The 16,880-nt window shown below is 41.3% G+C and overlaps 1 protein-coding gene across 1 annotated transcript in view; it reads left to right on the forward strand.

The window, feature by feature from the left end:
- Positions 1-16,880, forward strand: part of LOC117253938 (neural-cadherin-like) — a 100,597-nt gene that overhangs the window by 49,804 nt on the left and 33,913 nt on the right. The window contains exons 7-15 of the mRNA XM_033621833.2: positions 397-539; positions 2,073-2,245; positions 5,039-5,207; positions 5,775-5,945; positions 6,380-6,552; positions 9,911-10,078; positions 12,728-12,977; positions 13,911-14,038; positions 14,421-14,607. Of these exons, the coding sequence (XP_033477724.1) occupies positions 397-539; positions 2,073-2,245; positions 5,039-5,207; positions 5,775-5,945; positions 6,380-6,552; positions 9,911-10,078; positions 12,728-12,977; positions 13,911-14,038; positions 14,421-14,607 (1,562 nt within the window). The remainder of the gene's footprint in view (positions 1-396; positions 540-2,072; positions 2,246-5,038; positions 5,208-5,774; positions 5,946-6,379; positions 6,553-9,910; positions 10,079-12,727; positions 12,978-13,910; positions 14,039-14,420; positions 14,608-16,880) is intronic.

A 16,880-nucleotide genomic window follows, 5' to 3' on the forward strand; every position in this document is an offset into this window, starting at 1 on the left:
CCCCATCGCGCTTTGTACCACAGTGGTATATCAGTCTCCTGTGTCTCGCTGGGCATCTCGCTGCCCAGCGCCACAGAGCAAGCAAATCACTGTTGACATTTTAAAAGGCACTGGATCAAATGGCCCACAGTGGGCTGGGTATGTGGAAGCACCATTTGTTCAATGACTTCACCATCCCAGTAGACATTATCATTTGTCTCTAGTCTGGCCAGCTAAGAGGACAGGTTAAATCATAGTGACAAGCAAAAGCCACAACCATAAGTCTAATCAGGCTGCTGATGCTTCGGACTGTGTGAATGATTTGTATCTCCTGTCCATGTGTGTTGCTATCATTGACTTGTGACTTCCATGTGTGCACTCTCACTGTCTTGCACTTATAAAACTTTCACTCTGCAGATATCGAACATTTGTATCCGAGGACGCGGGCCCAAACACCCTCGTCGCCACAGTTCTGGCCAAAGACCCAGATGGGGACGGTATAATCTACTCCATAACGGCAGGAAATGAGGAAGGAAACTTCGTTATCGACAGCCAGAAAGGTGATACTTCTTAATCTTCTGACCAGGCTTCACATTTGCAGCTCTCACACTAATTGACAGGCTTTCCGTCAAATCACACATTTGGTTTCCTCTAATTCATTAATGTCACCGTGGTGTGAAAATGAACACCCTCCACTTTCAAAGTCAGTGTGGGAAAGATATTGGAAGTTGATATTAAAAGCTGTAATTTCAATAACAGTGCCAGTCTTTTCATTATTGGGGACATCAATATAAACGATGACATTATTTGGGAAATTTCCACACCTGTTTTTTCTTTTTGCGGGGTACAGAGAGGAATGTTCCCTGTGTTTCCGAGTGTTCTAGCATTGGTGGCTGCACAGTTTATCTTTTTTATTTACCCTTTGATCCGAAACCAGTGGCAATCACTGTGACATTTGTCACCCAACCCTTTCAATTCAATTTCACAACAACTGCTCTATCATAGCTCACAATCTTCAGGCTGCGCTCTGTCAGCTCCTCTTTCTTTTGTGTCATCTTTTTATATTCCTCTCTACCCTTTCTGTGTATCCTCAGAGCAAGAAAATGCTAAGGCTGATATCCTTTGGGTGCAGGAAAAGCCACTATGCGGCTTCCAACTCACTGTATATAGGAAGAGTGCTGGCTCATTGCATAGTTGCTAGAGCTCATGTCGCATTTGTAAACAAGGTTGACATTTAAGCCAGGAAAATTACCGTGTACATCCCACACTTCACTTATTTTAATGTAGTGGTGCAGTGCTGTCAACGTCACGCATTGTCATTAGGAGCTAGTACCCTTCTCTGCTCTGTGGGCAGCCAGGATCACAGGCAAATTGGAAGAGAGACAAGCCAGGCACTCGCATCTGTGTGTATCAGCATGCTGGGTTTTCTTTAATCAAGAGCATTGATAGAGATGAAAAGAAACACAACAAGAGAATAAAAACCTCCCGATGCTCTCACTTCAATGAGTTCCCCCCACATCACAGGCTGCTTGTTCATCCTGCATCCTCTTATGTTTTTGTGTTACTGTTGACGAGAAAGATGTTGACTCAGATGCCGCATCCTTTTATCCCACCTTTTATCTTGACTGTTACATGAAAGCAGACACAGGGGGGAGAGGGGAACAGCTAATAGGCATATGCTGAGCCTGGTTAACTTCTAACCTGAGTCACTTACTACTTTATGTTTTCACTCAAGTGCGTGAGCTGGATGGGCATCTTTAGGGGAGAGCATGCAATTATTAGATTAGAAATGTGACAAAATCACCACTGTGAAATTGGTTTTTGGATTTAGTCTGCATATCAGATATTTTTTACCTTTCTGTGGACTTCTGAGGTGAATTTCCACCCCTCACTATCTCACCACCGGCTTTCAAGAACAACAACATGCAGTCTGCGTCCTCGACTGTGTTTTTTATTGATAGCACATCCCTCACCATGCAAGGCCACAGTGGCAATAACATCCTGCTTAATGACTAATGGAATGGTCGTACTTAATGTGTTAGGAGGGACCATGTTTTATAATGTGTAATTTAATGGGCCTGTGGTCTTTGTAGGGTTGATTCGTCTACGCTCCACTCCCCTGCCCAAGCTTCAAGGCCTGGAGTACATCCTGAATGTAACGGCCACAGATGACAATGCGTCAGGTGGGCCGCACTCTCTCTTCTCCACCGCAAGAGTCGTTGTGGGAGTTGATGATGTCAATAACAACAAACCTGTATTTGAGGAGGTGAGGAACTTTTTGTTAAAGGGAAATTCTGCTACTTTTCAACCTTGGTCATACTTTGTAATAAATCATAACTCAGGTGGTGAGTGCAAAGTTAGCATTAGCTATTAGTTGTAATGGCCACAATTTTGAGGATGGGCATTTCCCTTTAATTAATTTTTAGTTGGTATAATAGGTAACTCGTGTGTTTTTCAACCTGGTCTAATATTGAGTGAGACTGCTGCAGGTGGTAGCCGCAGAACAGGCCGCAGTGTCACCATTAGGGGCATATGGCACAGTCAATTTGCATCCACTTCTTTGTTGTGCCACTGACAGGCTCAGATTGTGATTATGAGTGTCTGACAACATTTCTACATAGGTCAACATTTTTACTAAAGAGTAAGATCAACCAAACCCACCAGACTCCATTTAAAGAAAAAAAATTGTAACATTGTAAAACACACTTCAGTTAAAGTTGACAAAAACAAAACAAAAGTCACAAACGCTGTCTTGGATCATCTCTCCACTATTCCAATTATCACCTGCTTTGGTTTGGTTGAATTAGGCCCCAATCACACAGAGAGTATTTTACAGGTTGCAAAATGCAAGGCGCGCCCCACTGCCTTTTTTTCTTTAATTGAATGCCACTAGCTGTGCCTTTTTATTGTTGTCAGGCAACCAGGGACTTACCTCCTTATTCTAACCACCTTATATAATCAGTCTAGCCTATCGTCTAGCCTATCGCAAATAGTTTGTTGGGCACAGGGAAATGGAGATCTGTGTGGGTCCACCAGTTTCTCCTCCATTGTTTACCAACTGTAAACTTGTTGTCGTGACCACCACAAAAGGCCCACCCCTTGCAGTTTTCCACTCTGAGTTGAAGTTTGCTTTACTCATGGAGTTCTGAGTGCTCCAGCAAAAACACCTGGTGCCTAGAGCGCAGAAACGTGAGCTGTGTCGCAACGCAAAAAACGTGGGCAAAAAGCTTCATTCTCATTAAAATCAATTACAGAAAGGCACCTCCAGCTGTTAAAATGCTTTCTGTGTGATCAGGGCCATAAACCCGTAAGTCAGCCAGTCAGATGTAAAAATATGTTGACTCTATACATGCTAAAATTTATGTTTGTTTAAACAGAGTCTTGTGGCTCTGGCGATAGACTGTTTCTGATTAAACAAAAAGGAACTAACTCGTTCACCAAAAGGTCTGTCATCGTAGGGATCCTTTTCATAATGTTATCAGACACATAAAACACTAATCAGTGCATTTCGGTGGTAAAAACAAGCACCTTTAATAGACCTAACTTGACAGTGCCAATTGCCCCCAGTAGTTAAATTGCAGCCTGTTTAGCTGCTTCCGGCTGCAGGCCTCCCGCTCAATACTGGACCCATTTCAAAATTGTTTTTCAAGTTTGTCACTTAGACACAAAGATGCAGGAAAATGGGGTCCAGGTTTAAAAAAAAAAACAAAAAAAACAAACAGAGGTTACCCTTTAAGGGAACAGTTTGACATTTTTGGGAGTACGCTTATTTGCCCTCTTGCAGAGTGTTAGATGATAGATTGATACCACATGCCTGTACAGTATGAAAGTATTGCCAGCAGCTTAGCTTAGCATAACAGCTGGAAACAGGGGACATATTTTCCTTGGCTTTGTCTAAGGTGACAAAATAAGCATATTTTCCAAAATATCGAACGATTCCTTTAAAGCATTGTTCTTGTGGTTGTCGCTGTCAACCCGAACCCTTCTTAATAACTGACAGTCGGGGTTATTTTGCCTCAATTCAAAGGGCATGCCTACACAATATTGTTACATTCCTCTCTCATCTGCCTGTCTGTCGCATCCTCTCAGTGCACTTCAGCTATTCCTCTGTCTATCACTCCTTCCTCCCTCTCCTCATCCCACTCTCCAGCTTTTATTTTTTGCCTTGGCGTTCTCATTTCCCTGGCCTCCGTCTCTCTCCGCTCTGTTTTCCCAGGAGTTCTGATTAGCCTGCACACCCACTCTATCTTTAGGCGCTCCATTGGGATTTCAATTAATTTATGAAAAAAAGTGCAATATCATCACAATATACTATACCTGTTTAATTAACTTCCGCCTTAATTAGGAATGACTTGAACTTTGGCAGAAGACATACTCATGCGGAGCTGGAGCTCCTGAGGTCTTTCGGGTGGGCTGGAAGTCTTGGCAACTTGATGTGTTTAAATATCAAGTTACGTCTCAGAACCATCTGGGCTAGAATGACCTTATGTTTGATATTATGTGATTTTTATGAACAGCTACCTACAGGCCATACTGTCTGTGCCATCATATCCCATGAACCACTGTATTTTTCTTCCTGTGTATCGCTGGCTCACATCCTTTGATCCATCTCCCTCCTTCTGTTTCACTCGCGCTCCTCCTTGCCTATTGTTTTTCTTCTTTCATGGTCATTCTGCAGAGAGAATATAGTGAGCATTTATATGTGATTACAAAAAAGGAAGACTCCAGAGAACAGCTCTTTATCTGGGGCATATGTTCATCAGGGGGAATGAGCTAAATTCCTGGTTTAGACAATGGCGTTCACTGCTGGCTCTTCAAAAGAAATCAGCTCAATTGTTTTTATTCGATAGATGTTGGCTCCTATATCTGTAACTTCTATATTGTTTTTTTCATGCCCAGCACCTCGCTATGTGTGCCTAGTGACCTTCTACTTAATGACTTTATTGGCTTTGATCTCTGTTTTCTCATTAGTGTAACATATTTGGACTATCTATTCTTACATATGAGAATTGTTTCTTGTATTTGTGTGTCTCTTCTCCTCCCCCCCTCTCTATCCCAGTGCCAGCGATATCGTGAGCAAGCTTCAGTGCTGGAGAACCAGCCAACGGGGACTTTTGTGTTGCAAGTGCATGCAGTGGATGCAGATGAGGGAGCAAATGGAAAAGTCAAATATGGCTTAATGCACAGAGACAGCGCCATGCCCGCCTTCAGAATTCATCCAGACACAGGTAGAGTGGTCACGGATTGTCTCGGCTAAAAAACGTCTCAATTAGACATTGAGCACAGAGTTTACTGTAGACAGACAGTGCTGCATTTTAATGCTAATTGACAGCTCTAATTCAACAAGTTGAACTCTGATCTAAGAGGAGAGGAGATGTCCGCATAATTCAAGCTATTTTTCTCAAGAATGAATCAATGCAAAAACCTGCCCATCGATCATCATCTCATTTGATGTGGTCAAGCTCTGTGTGACTCATCAGCGTGTAAAATGGTTACATAATAAAGGGAGAGCTGTTCTGGAGTCCCGGCACGTGGAGGCAACATATTATTCTGTCAGTTATTTTCTTTAAGGCTTCTGCTCTATTTTCTTCATCTCAGGGTTTAATAACAAAGTCACTGCACTTGAAAGGGAAGCCTGACTTACTCAGGAAAAATATGTAATTGTTTACTTGTTTTCCTGATTTATGGGTGGATGGCGAGATGGAGAGATGGATGGATGGATGGATGGATGGATATATGTATTCATGTGTGTGTGTGTCTTTGGTGGGGGTCGGGTCTTTGTTCTGTATTCACAGGAGTGATTGTGACAGCCAGACGCTTCGACAGGGAGCGACAGAGAGAGTATTCAATTACAGTAACGGCCACTGATTGGGCGGAGGAGCCGCTCATTGGCATCTGTCAGCTCACTGTCCAAATACTGGACCAGAATGATAATAGCCCCAAGTTTGAGAATTTGCGCTACGAGTGTAAGTAATAAAAAAATTATACATGCTGGTACAAGTGTAACACAGAATTAGTGTTGTTAAAGCAGGAGCATAACTAAAACCTTATGCTGAGTGGTACGGGGTTTATGTGCTCCTCTTCTACCTTAATTTAGTAATTTGATTTAATTGAGGATGTGTTTAAGAGTGTGGATACAGTAAATATGCAGCCTCCATGTTTTGTTTTGGGGAAAAAATGAAATACCATTCATTCCCCTGCTTAATGAGCTGCATTTCTGTGTAAAAATTGGAAACAAACATAAATACCTTGGTAATAACCTAAATCAGTTTTGCATAATAAGCAATGTCCATCACGACCATAATGCTTGACCTTTACTACCCTTTATCATCAGGCCTCATACATTTCTACTCTCTGACCAGCAAACTGAGTGCACATACATTATTTGTATCCCCTGTAGACTTTCTGAGAGAAGACACTTTAGTCAGTACCAGTTTTCTTCGCGTGGCAGCTCACGATGACGACTTTGGAACTAATGCAGCTATCACTTACTCCATGTCCCTGGAGCAGCCTGAGTATCTGCGGGTCAACCCTGTCACCGGATGGGTCTACGTTAACCAGCCCATATCGCAGGTCAGTCAGCAATTATGAGCGGCCTCCTCTCTGAGCCGGCACACACACACACACCAACACTCAGAGTGTGCATCACATGGCGACCGTGGGTCTGTGTCAACAAAGTTAATGAAGAAGCCACCTCTGAGTGCCTCTGTCTGCTACTCCCAATCTGGGGTATGTGTACTCCCAGAGGTGCCGCTGCATGTGGAAAGACCAAGGAGAAAAGAGATAGACAAAGTTATTAAAAATAGATTTTAACAGCCTGGGATTCCTGTGGTTATGTTTGACGACTACAGCTCTGTCTATCGCACTGTTACTAAACACTAACCCTAAAATAAGCATAAAAATCACCTCACCCGCTGTACCTGTCAAAGAAAAAGACGTGTTTTTTAAGTGTATGGCACAGGTTTTTTAGAAGCTAGTTATTAAAAACCAAGACTCTTTGTCTACTTTAAACACTGTGCCTTTGATTTAAGAGATTTAAGGCTTTTTAATTTCACTTTATCATCTGAGGCGTTGATAAGGAGACTGACAGCATGCAGCAGCTTTAGACAAATCATGTATTTTGAAGCTGTTAACTGAGGCTGGGAGATTATGCATGTGGTTTAACTTAAAAAGCACAATTACCTCCACAGTTCTTTTTAACAGGTGAATTATTTTGCATCATATAAATGATTGTTTTCAACATGAAAACTAGTTATAAAGAGTAGCAAGTTCTCCTTGGTTGTTTGTCAACTAATTGATGTACTGAAAGTGTTTTACTGTGTCAGTGTCAGCGATGTAACACATTTCTTTACATTTTTGGTTGGTGTCTTGTAGATGTTCATGTTTCCTGCAGCCTATCAGCACTCTTCTCCTTGTTTTCCTCTTTCACTTATTCAAATGCGAGAGTTGTTCTTTGGCTCAAACTTGCTAAAGCACTATAGAGCCGTTTATTATTTAACACGCTTTTTAGCGTAGTGGTGTTAGAAGTCTCTGGAAATTTTGCCGCTGACTTCATGCAAAATTGAAAGTGTTAAGCCAAAAAACCTCGCTAAACAAAGCTGCTGCATATTTAAAAGTGGTTTCAGAGGCTATTTGAATCATCTCACAATCTTTTTTTTCCCACTGTAACTAAGATTGTAAAAGCACTTCATTAAATGTTAAATGTCTTAGCTGGCTCGAGACGTCGTTCTATTTTGATTTTGTCATCACAGCTTCTGATAGCAGCAAATTAGTATGAAGGCCGAGTTTTCACACCATACTTCACAGGGAAGTGTGCAGCACGTTTCCCTGTTTACTTCAGTGGGATATGAAGAAGAGAGGGAATTGAACAACTGTGGTTTTTATTACGTCCTTAGATGGTGCAGCAAGAGCCAGCCTCAACATGCTGTACAGTACAGCTCTGCAGAGAATTAAGTGGAGAAGATGGAAAAGGTTGCTGTGACCGTATCCGCAATATTTTATGGCTATTTTCTGGTTCAGATCTGACACTATTACTGCAAATTGAATTTTAAACCTTGGTTGGATGTTACCACAAAGTCAGTCAGTCATGTATTGTAAAAGCAGCAGCTGCTGGGTCCACATTGGACATCACAGATTACGATCTTTTTTTCTATGGTATCAAGCTTTGGAAAAGAGCAGCACTTGTTCACAAATACTAATTGGATTGTCCCAGGAATAGAAAATGTAATTCTGAATGGTAAGTGAGATTTCTTTTTGTCTGCAGCACAATAATAGAGTCGCTAGGCCATGATTTGCATTGATAGAATAATGCAGCTGATGGCTTAAACATTACATCTTAACAATTGAATTCTTATTTGAGCAGTTTTTCATTAACAAAGTGGTATAACTATGACTTGCATTATCTCTTACTGCAAGTGGTGAGAATGAATTTCCCTCATGTGGGCAAAAAGAGGCCCTTTAGAGGATTTTTAGTTTTTTTTCTTCACTCTGGTGTGGGTATAATGTTGATGTAACCCATTGTCTAATTTAGATAAACAGAATAAAATACCCCAATGACCTCGTAAGGAAATTTTCAGCTGTCCCTGCAGTGTCCACTTTGATGAAATACACTTCCTCAGTCAAATTCACCCCCTTATTTCCTAGTGGTTCAATTATAGCACAATTACAAAAGTAGAGGAGCTTGTGTGCAGCCTGAATTATAGCTTAATACATCTTTTGTAAGCCTCACACTGCTGCCTCTGTTGTTCTCGGCCTAATTAAATGATTTTCTCAGTGGAGTTCATGCAACAAGTTTAGGTACAGATAGTAGCCTGAAGTTATTACTGCCCATCAGCTGATCATGAGCTGATCGCTCTGAGCGTCAGTGATACACCTATTCACATAACAGAGAGGTCCATTTACCCAGCCAGCTCTGCATCTTTAGTGGTTATTGTTGCTATCTGCTGTCACTGGCCAGTTTCCATTGGCCCACTGCAGCAGAGCAAACTGAAGACACAGCCGCGTTATTGAGATTATTGCAAGATTTTATTACTTTAATTCACAATACATCAGGTTTTTAAAGGAGCTCAATACAATATACAGGGTATTAATATAGCAGCAAACAGCTATTTGCTGTGTAAAGATAAAGTGGAGTAATGGCGTCCTGAGCAGTGAATGACTTCACGCTCCCTCTGTGTGTGTTGTATCAAACTTCTCTGTTTGTTGTAGTGGTAGATGGTATGGTTGTGCATGCATATTAGTGCATGGGAGTCCCTGTGTGTGTATCCCACTGGCTTGCTTGCACTGCGCTTCAAAGGCGGTTACTGCTGATATAGGGACGGCGTCATCTGGGAGGCATAGTGCTCACCCTCTGGTACCCTCATCCGCCCCAAGTCCCACCCCCGGTTAACCATTACCAACCATTTGTTAGCACTGTTTCCATTGTTAGCGCTGTTCAGGCTGTTTCCTCCACGTTGAGAACAAACAAACAACCTCTGAATCACAGATATGATTTGAATATCATATAGAGCTCTTGTAAATATACTGTAACTTTTACATATCCAGCATCGGTCGCAGGAGATGACTGTGTTTTGGCGGGGTGGGTCAGTTTTCATTAACTGTACTGAAATCAGGAGCACCCTGGTAGCCTGGTTATGGTGCATGCCACATAATTGTGTGATTCCAGCTATGGCACCTTGGTGGCATATCATACCCCTTTCTCTCCCCATTTCCTGTCTCGCTTTACACCCTATATCTGCCCAATAAAGGGGAAAATTTGCCCAAAAAATAAGCCAAAAAGAAAAAAAAATCATAATGAAAAAGAGCTGGCTGTCATTTGATAGCTGATCACATAGTTGCTCATTTGTCTTCTGTCAGTCAGATATGTGATAAGCAGTTATTCATTTCAACTCTAAATACCATGATGATCATTTTAGTGAATAAACTATTACAGAGGACATATATCACGCGGGACATCGTAGCGACCGACGGGGGAAACCGGAACACTTCTGTGGAGCTGGCAGTGACCATCACCAACGTGAAGAACCAGCCTCCACAGTGGGAGAAGGAGAGCTACAGTGTCATCATCCCTGAAAACACCGCCAGGGACACACCAATAGTGGTACGTGTACAGTATGTGTAACTTTGATCGGAGGCACACTGTTTATATTAGCACATATGTTGTTGAGCTGGATTCTCTTTCTCTTGCCATTTCGAGTTGCTGTAATTGAATCAGCTGAATGTTTGTTTGCTTACTTCCCTGGATAAATTCACAGTCTGAGCGTTACTGAGGCACTGTGTTCTCTTTGTGCTCAGAATACACCTTTTGAAAGCTTGTCAGCGCACTGAAAAATCTGTAAACGCGTTTTAGTTTGATGCTGTAGGAGAAAACTGACATTGGATCGTATGTGCTAAGCAAGTTTCATGACTCCAGGCTCATTAAATCGATTCAAACATCTCCTTTGATGTGAGAAATATATAGCTGTCAATCTGGAGCCCACAAAAATCCCTCTTTTTCCCAAGCTCTTGACAAGGAGATTCACTTCGGGATAAGAGGTTATCTCAGGGCTCAGGCAATACGTTTGACTCTCATCCTACTCTGTCTTACTCGGATAGTCAATCATCAAAATAATATTTCTCAATGTTTTTCATAACCTGTGTGTCTTTAGACTACAAACCACAAATGTGGTCTCACATAATTCTAATATAGCCTGTCACATGTGTTAGGCTTTTTGAGCTGCCTCAGAGACAGTCCATGTAAAGTGAATAATCCAACATTTTAGGAAATACATTTATTTGCTCTCTTGTCAGGACTCTCATGTCTTAGCGTTAATTGTGGTGCTTAGCCAGTAAGCTTAGCTCAGCATAAAGTCTGGAAGCAGAGAGAGACAGGGAGCCTGGCACTGTCCAAATTTAAGAATATGCCTAAGAGTAGCTCTGGAGCTCACAAGTTGACACATTGGTTTGTTTTGTCACACTGCTTCCCCCTGTGTCCAGTCTGTATGCTAAACCGAGCTCATTACCTCCCAGCCCAAGCTCCATATTTAACGGCACAAACACAAGTGTGGTGCGTCAAACTCTCGGCAAGAAAGTGTATAAGCACATTTCCCAAAATGTAAAATTATTCCTTTATGCCATGAATAATGACTTGTTTTGGTGTGCTAGAGGAGCAGAGCTGTTGAGTATTAAATATGGAACTGTAGCCAAGACATGATTGGCATGGCTAGTATACAGACTGTAAGCAGCAGCAAACAGGTATTCTGGCTCTGTCCAAACTTTAATGGTATGCCTGCCAGCAGCTCTAGAGCTCAGGTGGTTTGTTTTGTCAAACTGTTTCCGCATGCTTATAGTTTTTATGCTAAGCTAAGCTAATCACCGCCCAGCCCTAGCTCCATACTTAGCGGCCCAAATATGAGCATGGTATCGTCAAACTGTTAGGCAAGAAAGCAAGTAAGGACATTTTCTAAATTGTAAAACTATTACTTCTAAGCCAAAATGATAACCCTGCTTTTGTACATTATAGCAGCTCAAAACAGTTGAGCTTTAAACATGAAGCTAGAGCCAAGAGACGATTAGCATGGCTAGCATCCAGATGGGAAGCAGTGGGAAATGGGGAGCATGGCTTTTTCCAAAAACAACTTGCACTTTTCAAGGTTACTGATTAATACGTTATATTTCACTTGTTTTTTTGCTGTAATGTAACTATTTTTGTCGAAACTGTGAGGTTACCAGGTTACAACTGGAGTCTCCATGGATGCTAGGCAGTATTTTTTGCTACATTTGGACAGAGCTAGCTAGTCTTTATGCTAAGCTAAGCTAATTATCTCATGGCATCTCATGTGGGCTCAATATTCTCATTTCACTCTCTGCAAATCAAATAAGTATATTTCCCTAAAAATGTTGAGCTAATTCTTTAAAGCAAGAGCTGACCGAGATGTGAATAGAGTGCCGCAGGAATGAGTCCTAAAACCTGGAAATGAGTTTGCATTTTAACACTCCCAGTTCCCTCATCTTGAAGTCAGTGGGTTTTTTGAATGGGTTTTTGGTTAGATACCTGAAATCGGTGGTCGGTGGTTAACACAAGAGACTTTCACGTTTTTATCTGTGACATAAAATACATCAGTTTATACCCCGTGTGTGATTCTGAAGCCTTTGTATGTCTTAAAAGAGGTGGTTGCTACAAGTGGCTAAACGAGACTACAGGACGTCATCATGCTGAACACGGCTTTACAGCGTTGTTGTGGTGGCGACGTTGAAGTCATGCAACTGTGATGTAGTTCGTTTATAGCCTAGTGTTAGCATTTTACATCTGGCGATTGCATTTAGGCTTCAAAAATCATAAAATTGGTGTTCATTTGTAAAGATTGAACAAAACGTGTAAGTATCACGTGTTTTTTTGTTTGTTTTTTTTTTTGGCCACAGAGCTTATTTTTTGCAATATTCCAAAAATCCAATTGGAAAAAGACTTGGCGTCGGTCTACAAAAAAACACATCATCCCTGGAGCACTCTCTATGTGACATAATGCAGGTTGAATCAGTCAGCCACATGGGATTTGACTGGGAGGCAGATTTCTTTTTTTCTGATAGCACCAAGAGCATTTTGACCACTTACTCAAGTCAGTTTTTCTGAGATCCAATCAAAATCAAGATCCAACTTTCCCATTGATTCAAACATCTTCTTTGATGTGAGACATATAAAGCTGTCAATCTCGAGACCACAGAAATCCCTCTTTTTCCCCAAATCATGATCCAACTTTCTCACCTTATTCAGACAATTAAGGCGACTTCTCAGCTGGGGGACCCGAGGGTGACCTATAACCTGGAGGATGGGATGGTCCCAGAAACCAACATGCCAGTTCGTTTCTACCTTTCCCCCAACCGCGAAGACGGCTCCGCGTCTATCCTTGTGTCCGAGCCGCTGGACTACGAGACCACACCTGTCTTCTCTCTCCGGGTTCGAGCGCAGAACGTGGCCGCGGTGCCTCTTGCAGCTTTTACCACGGTTTATGTCAATATTACAGGTGTGATTTGGTTTTTCTCTCAATTAACGTTTTCTTTGTTCCTTGTTCTTGTTTTTGAAATCATCGGACTTTACTGTTCCATTAGCAGGTCTTTGATTAATTAAAATCCTCCAACTGTATTTTTAGATTAACTGACATTTACACATTTCATTCTTTTTATATTTATTTACGGCGTATAATTAGGTGTAGTGTGCAATAATTAGCTGCTGGGTAATTTAAGTAATGTCAAATTGTCATATGATGACACTTCCAGTGGGTTGAAAAGGTAATGATTTCTATATAATAACAAGATATTGTATACATATGCCGTATATAATTACCTAATGTATTTATTATTAATTATTTTTTATCAAAGAGTAAAGTGCTGCTGGGTCTAAGTAGGAGTCATATACCAGTGCTCTTTGGATACTTCAGGTGTACTGTGTTTATTCCATCTTGTGAAGGGCTAATTGTATGAGTTAAGTATACTACCAATAAAAATAGAAAATGCAAGTCTCCTTCAAAATCAATCCAAGGCACACTGTAGGGTTTGTGCAAAAATTAAAATGGTAATATAGATTAAAAAGACTACCGTGTATTCGTTTGAGACTTTGTTTATTTTGTTTTTGCAATATGTGTCAAACACAAAACTGATTTATTTGTCTTAGGTTTGACAAACACGTAGCCAAAGAATCATGCTTGTCTTTTAGCAGTTAAGTACAAGGTTGAGTTCATCTGCAGGTGAAGAAGTCTAACATCCACAATGCCCAAGTCAGCAGCTCCAATAAACAGTGTTGCACTCATGTTTTTTTCTTCAGAAAATCAAACCTCTAAATCTTTAATGCATGCAGTTACAAAGGCTACAGCTTTGGATGCCAGAGAATTTATTACCTAATTACTATCCGGAAATTAGCACATTATCAGTTTGTGACTAAATCCCTGCTCTCTCCTCAGATGTCAATGACAATGTGCCATTTTTCACCTCCTCAATCTACGAGGCCTCAGTCACAGAGGGAGCCCAGATAGGAACATCGGTTCTCCAAGTGTCTGCCCATGACAAAGACCTGGGTCTAAATGGAGAGGTTTGTATTTATCTATTTGTGTAGTGCAGGTACAAAACAATGAAGACATTTTCAACCACCCACAGACTGTTTTTTTTCCGTGCTTAACCAACCGTGTTATGCTAGAAGGAATACTCTGTAACATCACACCACAGTCCCTTCACTGTGGAAGTTTTTGTTTTCCAGAATTGTCAAAGTGCTGTAATGACAGTGAGTGACTATGACAGTGTCAGTGGGACATAGTATCGATCTAATTTCGCCTGTAATGAGAAGACAGACTCTGGGAATATGATAGAGACCTCCTGACATTTTCAGCTACAAAGCCTTTAATTTTTGCCATTTCTGCAGCTTATTGCTTGAAAGACTACTGTGCCTTAATTTTCAAATTCCCTGTGCTCCACAGATCACTTACTCTCTGCTGAGTGACAGCAGTGGTGACCACCATCTGTTCCGCATAGACCCAAAACTAGGGATCATCTACACAGAAGCAGTGTTTGACCGTGAGGCGCGCAGCTCCTATTTGTTGGAGGTTCAGTCGGAAGATGGCCAGGAATCGGCGCGACCAGGGAAGAACAAGCAGCCCAACTCAGGTTCAAAATTATCAGGATTTTAATGATGATATCAGACTTTTTCAAGTGAATATATAACTGCTCATGAGTTTATATTTATGCTACCTCTCATTAAAGGAATAGTTTGACATTTTGGGAAATACACTCATTTGAAGAAGACTGACGTCACTGACATATGTGTACAGTTAGCTTAGCTTAGCACAAAACAGGAAACCCTGATAAACAGCGAGCCTGGCTCTATTACGGTAAACAAAAAATGCCTACCAGCTCCTCTAAGGCTCACAAATGACCAGTCATGGTTTCGCTGGCTGTCTTTGGGATTGTTGAGTCCTGAAATGCTTAATTTCACAACTGCTTTTCTAAAAAAAATTCCGATGCTTGTTACAATGTTTATAGGTGTTTTTTGCAATTAAATTGCTGGAGCAGGTAAAAATTGCAAATTCTCAGATATCTCGGATTTAGAGCCTGTTCTATCAGCAGCATCAGAATCTGTTTCTGATGATGGGGTGTGAGGGCAGCAACAGCTGATTGCCAACGATCACCTGTTGCTGGTGTCTGACACAGCACTGAAAGATCGCCCCAGTGAGCCGCTCTCCTCTTTCTCTCTTTGCCCGTTAGCACTAGCTAACACAGCAGCAGTGGCTAACATCTCAAAGCAAGCTGTTAAATGGTCACAAAAAAGTCATACCAACACCAATAATCAGTCTTTAAACATTTTAATAAAGGTAGGGTAGCGTTAACCGTGTGATGCTGACATTTAGCCTTGTCACTGCGGGCATAACTGTCCGAGGCACAGAGCTTGCAATGCTCTCATAAACAGAGAGAGACAGAGAGACAGTGGGACAAGGAGGGGCTGAGCACATCAATACGCTGCATGCAGCTCTACAATGAAATTAGATTTGAAAAAAGTTGTCATTTGCAGTAAAGTTGGGGGGATTGCACGAATTTGCAAGGGCAGAATTCACAGATATTGGTTGCGATCACAACATCCTAGAGGGACCGATTAACATGTTATATTTTGTCTGTTTACAAAAACCTTTCATTGCGCCCAGCCGCAAAATAATCCGGCACATAACTACCTCTATCTTAGCCTTTGCTATGCCATAATCATAGCTTAGCATTAGCTAGCCTGCAGGCTTTAGCTTCACATTTACCATTCAGACATCAGAGTGGTATGAATATTTTCTCGACAAGAAAGTATATAAGCATATTTTCCAAAATGTCAAACTATTCCAAAGACAATTTTAAGCATTTTAAGTATGCAAAAAATATCTTACTTCAAATTTAGTGTATCCCTATCTTTTTTACTCATACCAATTGCTGTTTTTCATTTTTGTTACATTCTAAGAGACTGTGAGATTCAGCAGAGGTGACCTCTGGCCTGCTGCAATACCCCATCCCATAAAAAGTAGCATTGTTCTTTTCTCTGCAATTCTACAGGGCAATCCTGAAAACTATGAGGAGTTTGTCCTCTGTGCACTGGGTTTTAAACAGACTGCATTGGCGTGACAATACATTCATTTACACCTTGGGATTGACTTTGAAAAGTGAATATTAATTTGATTTAGTCCACTGCCATGACCAGACATCCTCATGTGAGAACAGCTCAGAGATTTCTCAGCACTCTTTTTTTTTTGTTACAATCCTTTTTTCCCCCTCCCGTTTTTAATTTTCGTTGTTCAATATTTAACCTGTGCAGCCTGTGTTTGTTTACGTTGTCCTCTTTGTGACATTTTGGCAGTCATAACACCTCAGCCTGTGTTTAGAGTGACGTATTATGACGTTTTTATACAGGAGTTGGTCCTTTGCAAATGTTTGCAAAGGAGGTATTAGGGGTAAAGGGTGATGTTTTTGGAGCAGTAAAGCCTTCTCTCCAGAGTTGCCAGGGCTGCTTAGCATTTGTAATGAGCCTTAGCTGTGTCTTGGGCTATGAATCTCTCCACATCCAGAAGGGCTCATCTCCTCTGCAAACATTACCTGTCTCGCTGCATCACCTCTGGGATACACCAAGAGGAGGAGGGAAATGTAAAAACAAGCCGAGAAAATGGAGCCACCCTCCACTGCCATCATCTCTTACTGCAGCAGCTCCAAATTAACATGTCACCCGTGTGTTCTGTGAGCAGATAATTTACTCTTTCTAACTAAAGAAATAAACAGCGTAATGAGGAGGGCACCGATAAGACACAAACACTTGTCATCTTATAAATATTTAACCTTCCCAGCAGAGAGGTTCTTTATCTACTCTGCAAAAAAAAAGCAGCTTGTTGAAGAGGTTTAGCTCCATTACTGTTATT

This window comes from Epinephelus lanceolatus, chromosome 5 (assembly GCF_041903045.1).
Source record: "Epinephelus lanceolatus isolate andai-2023 chromosome 5, ASM4190304v1, whole genome shotgun sequence".
NCBI lineage: Eukaryota > Metazoa > Chordata > Actinopteri > Perciformes > Serranidae > Epinephelus > Epinephelus lanceolatus.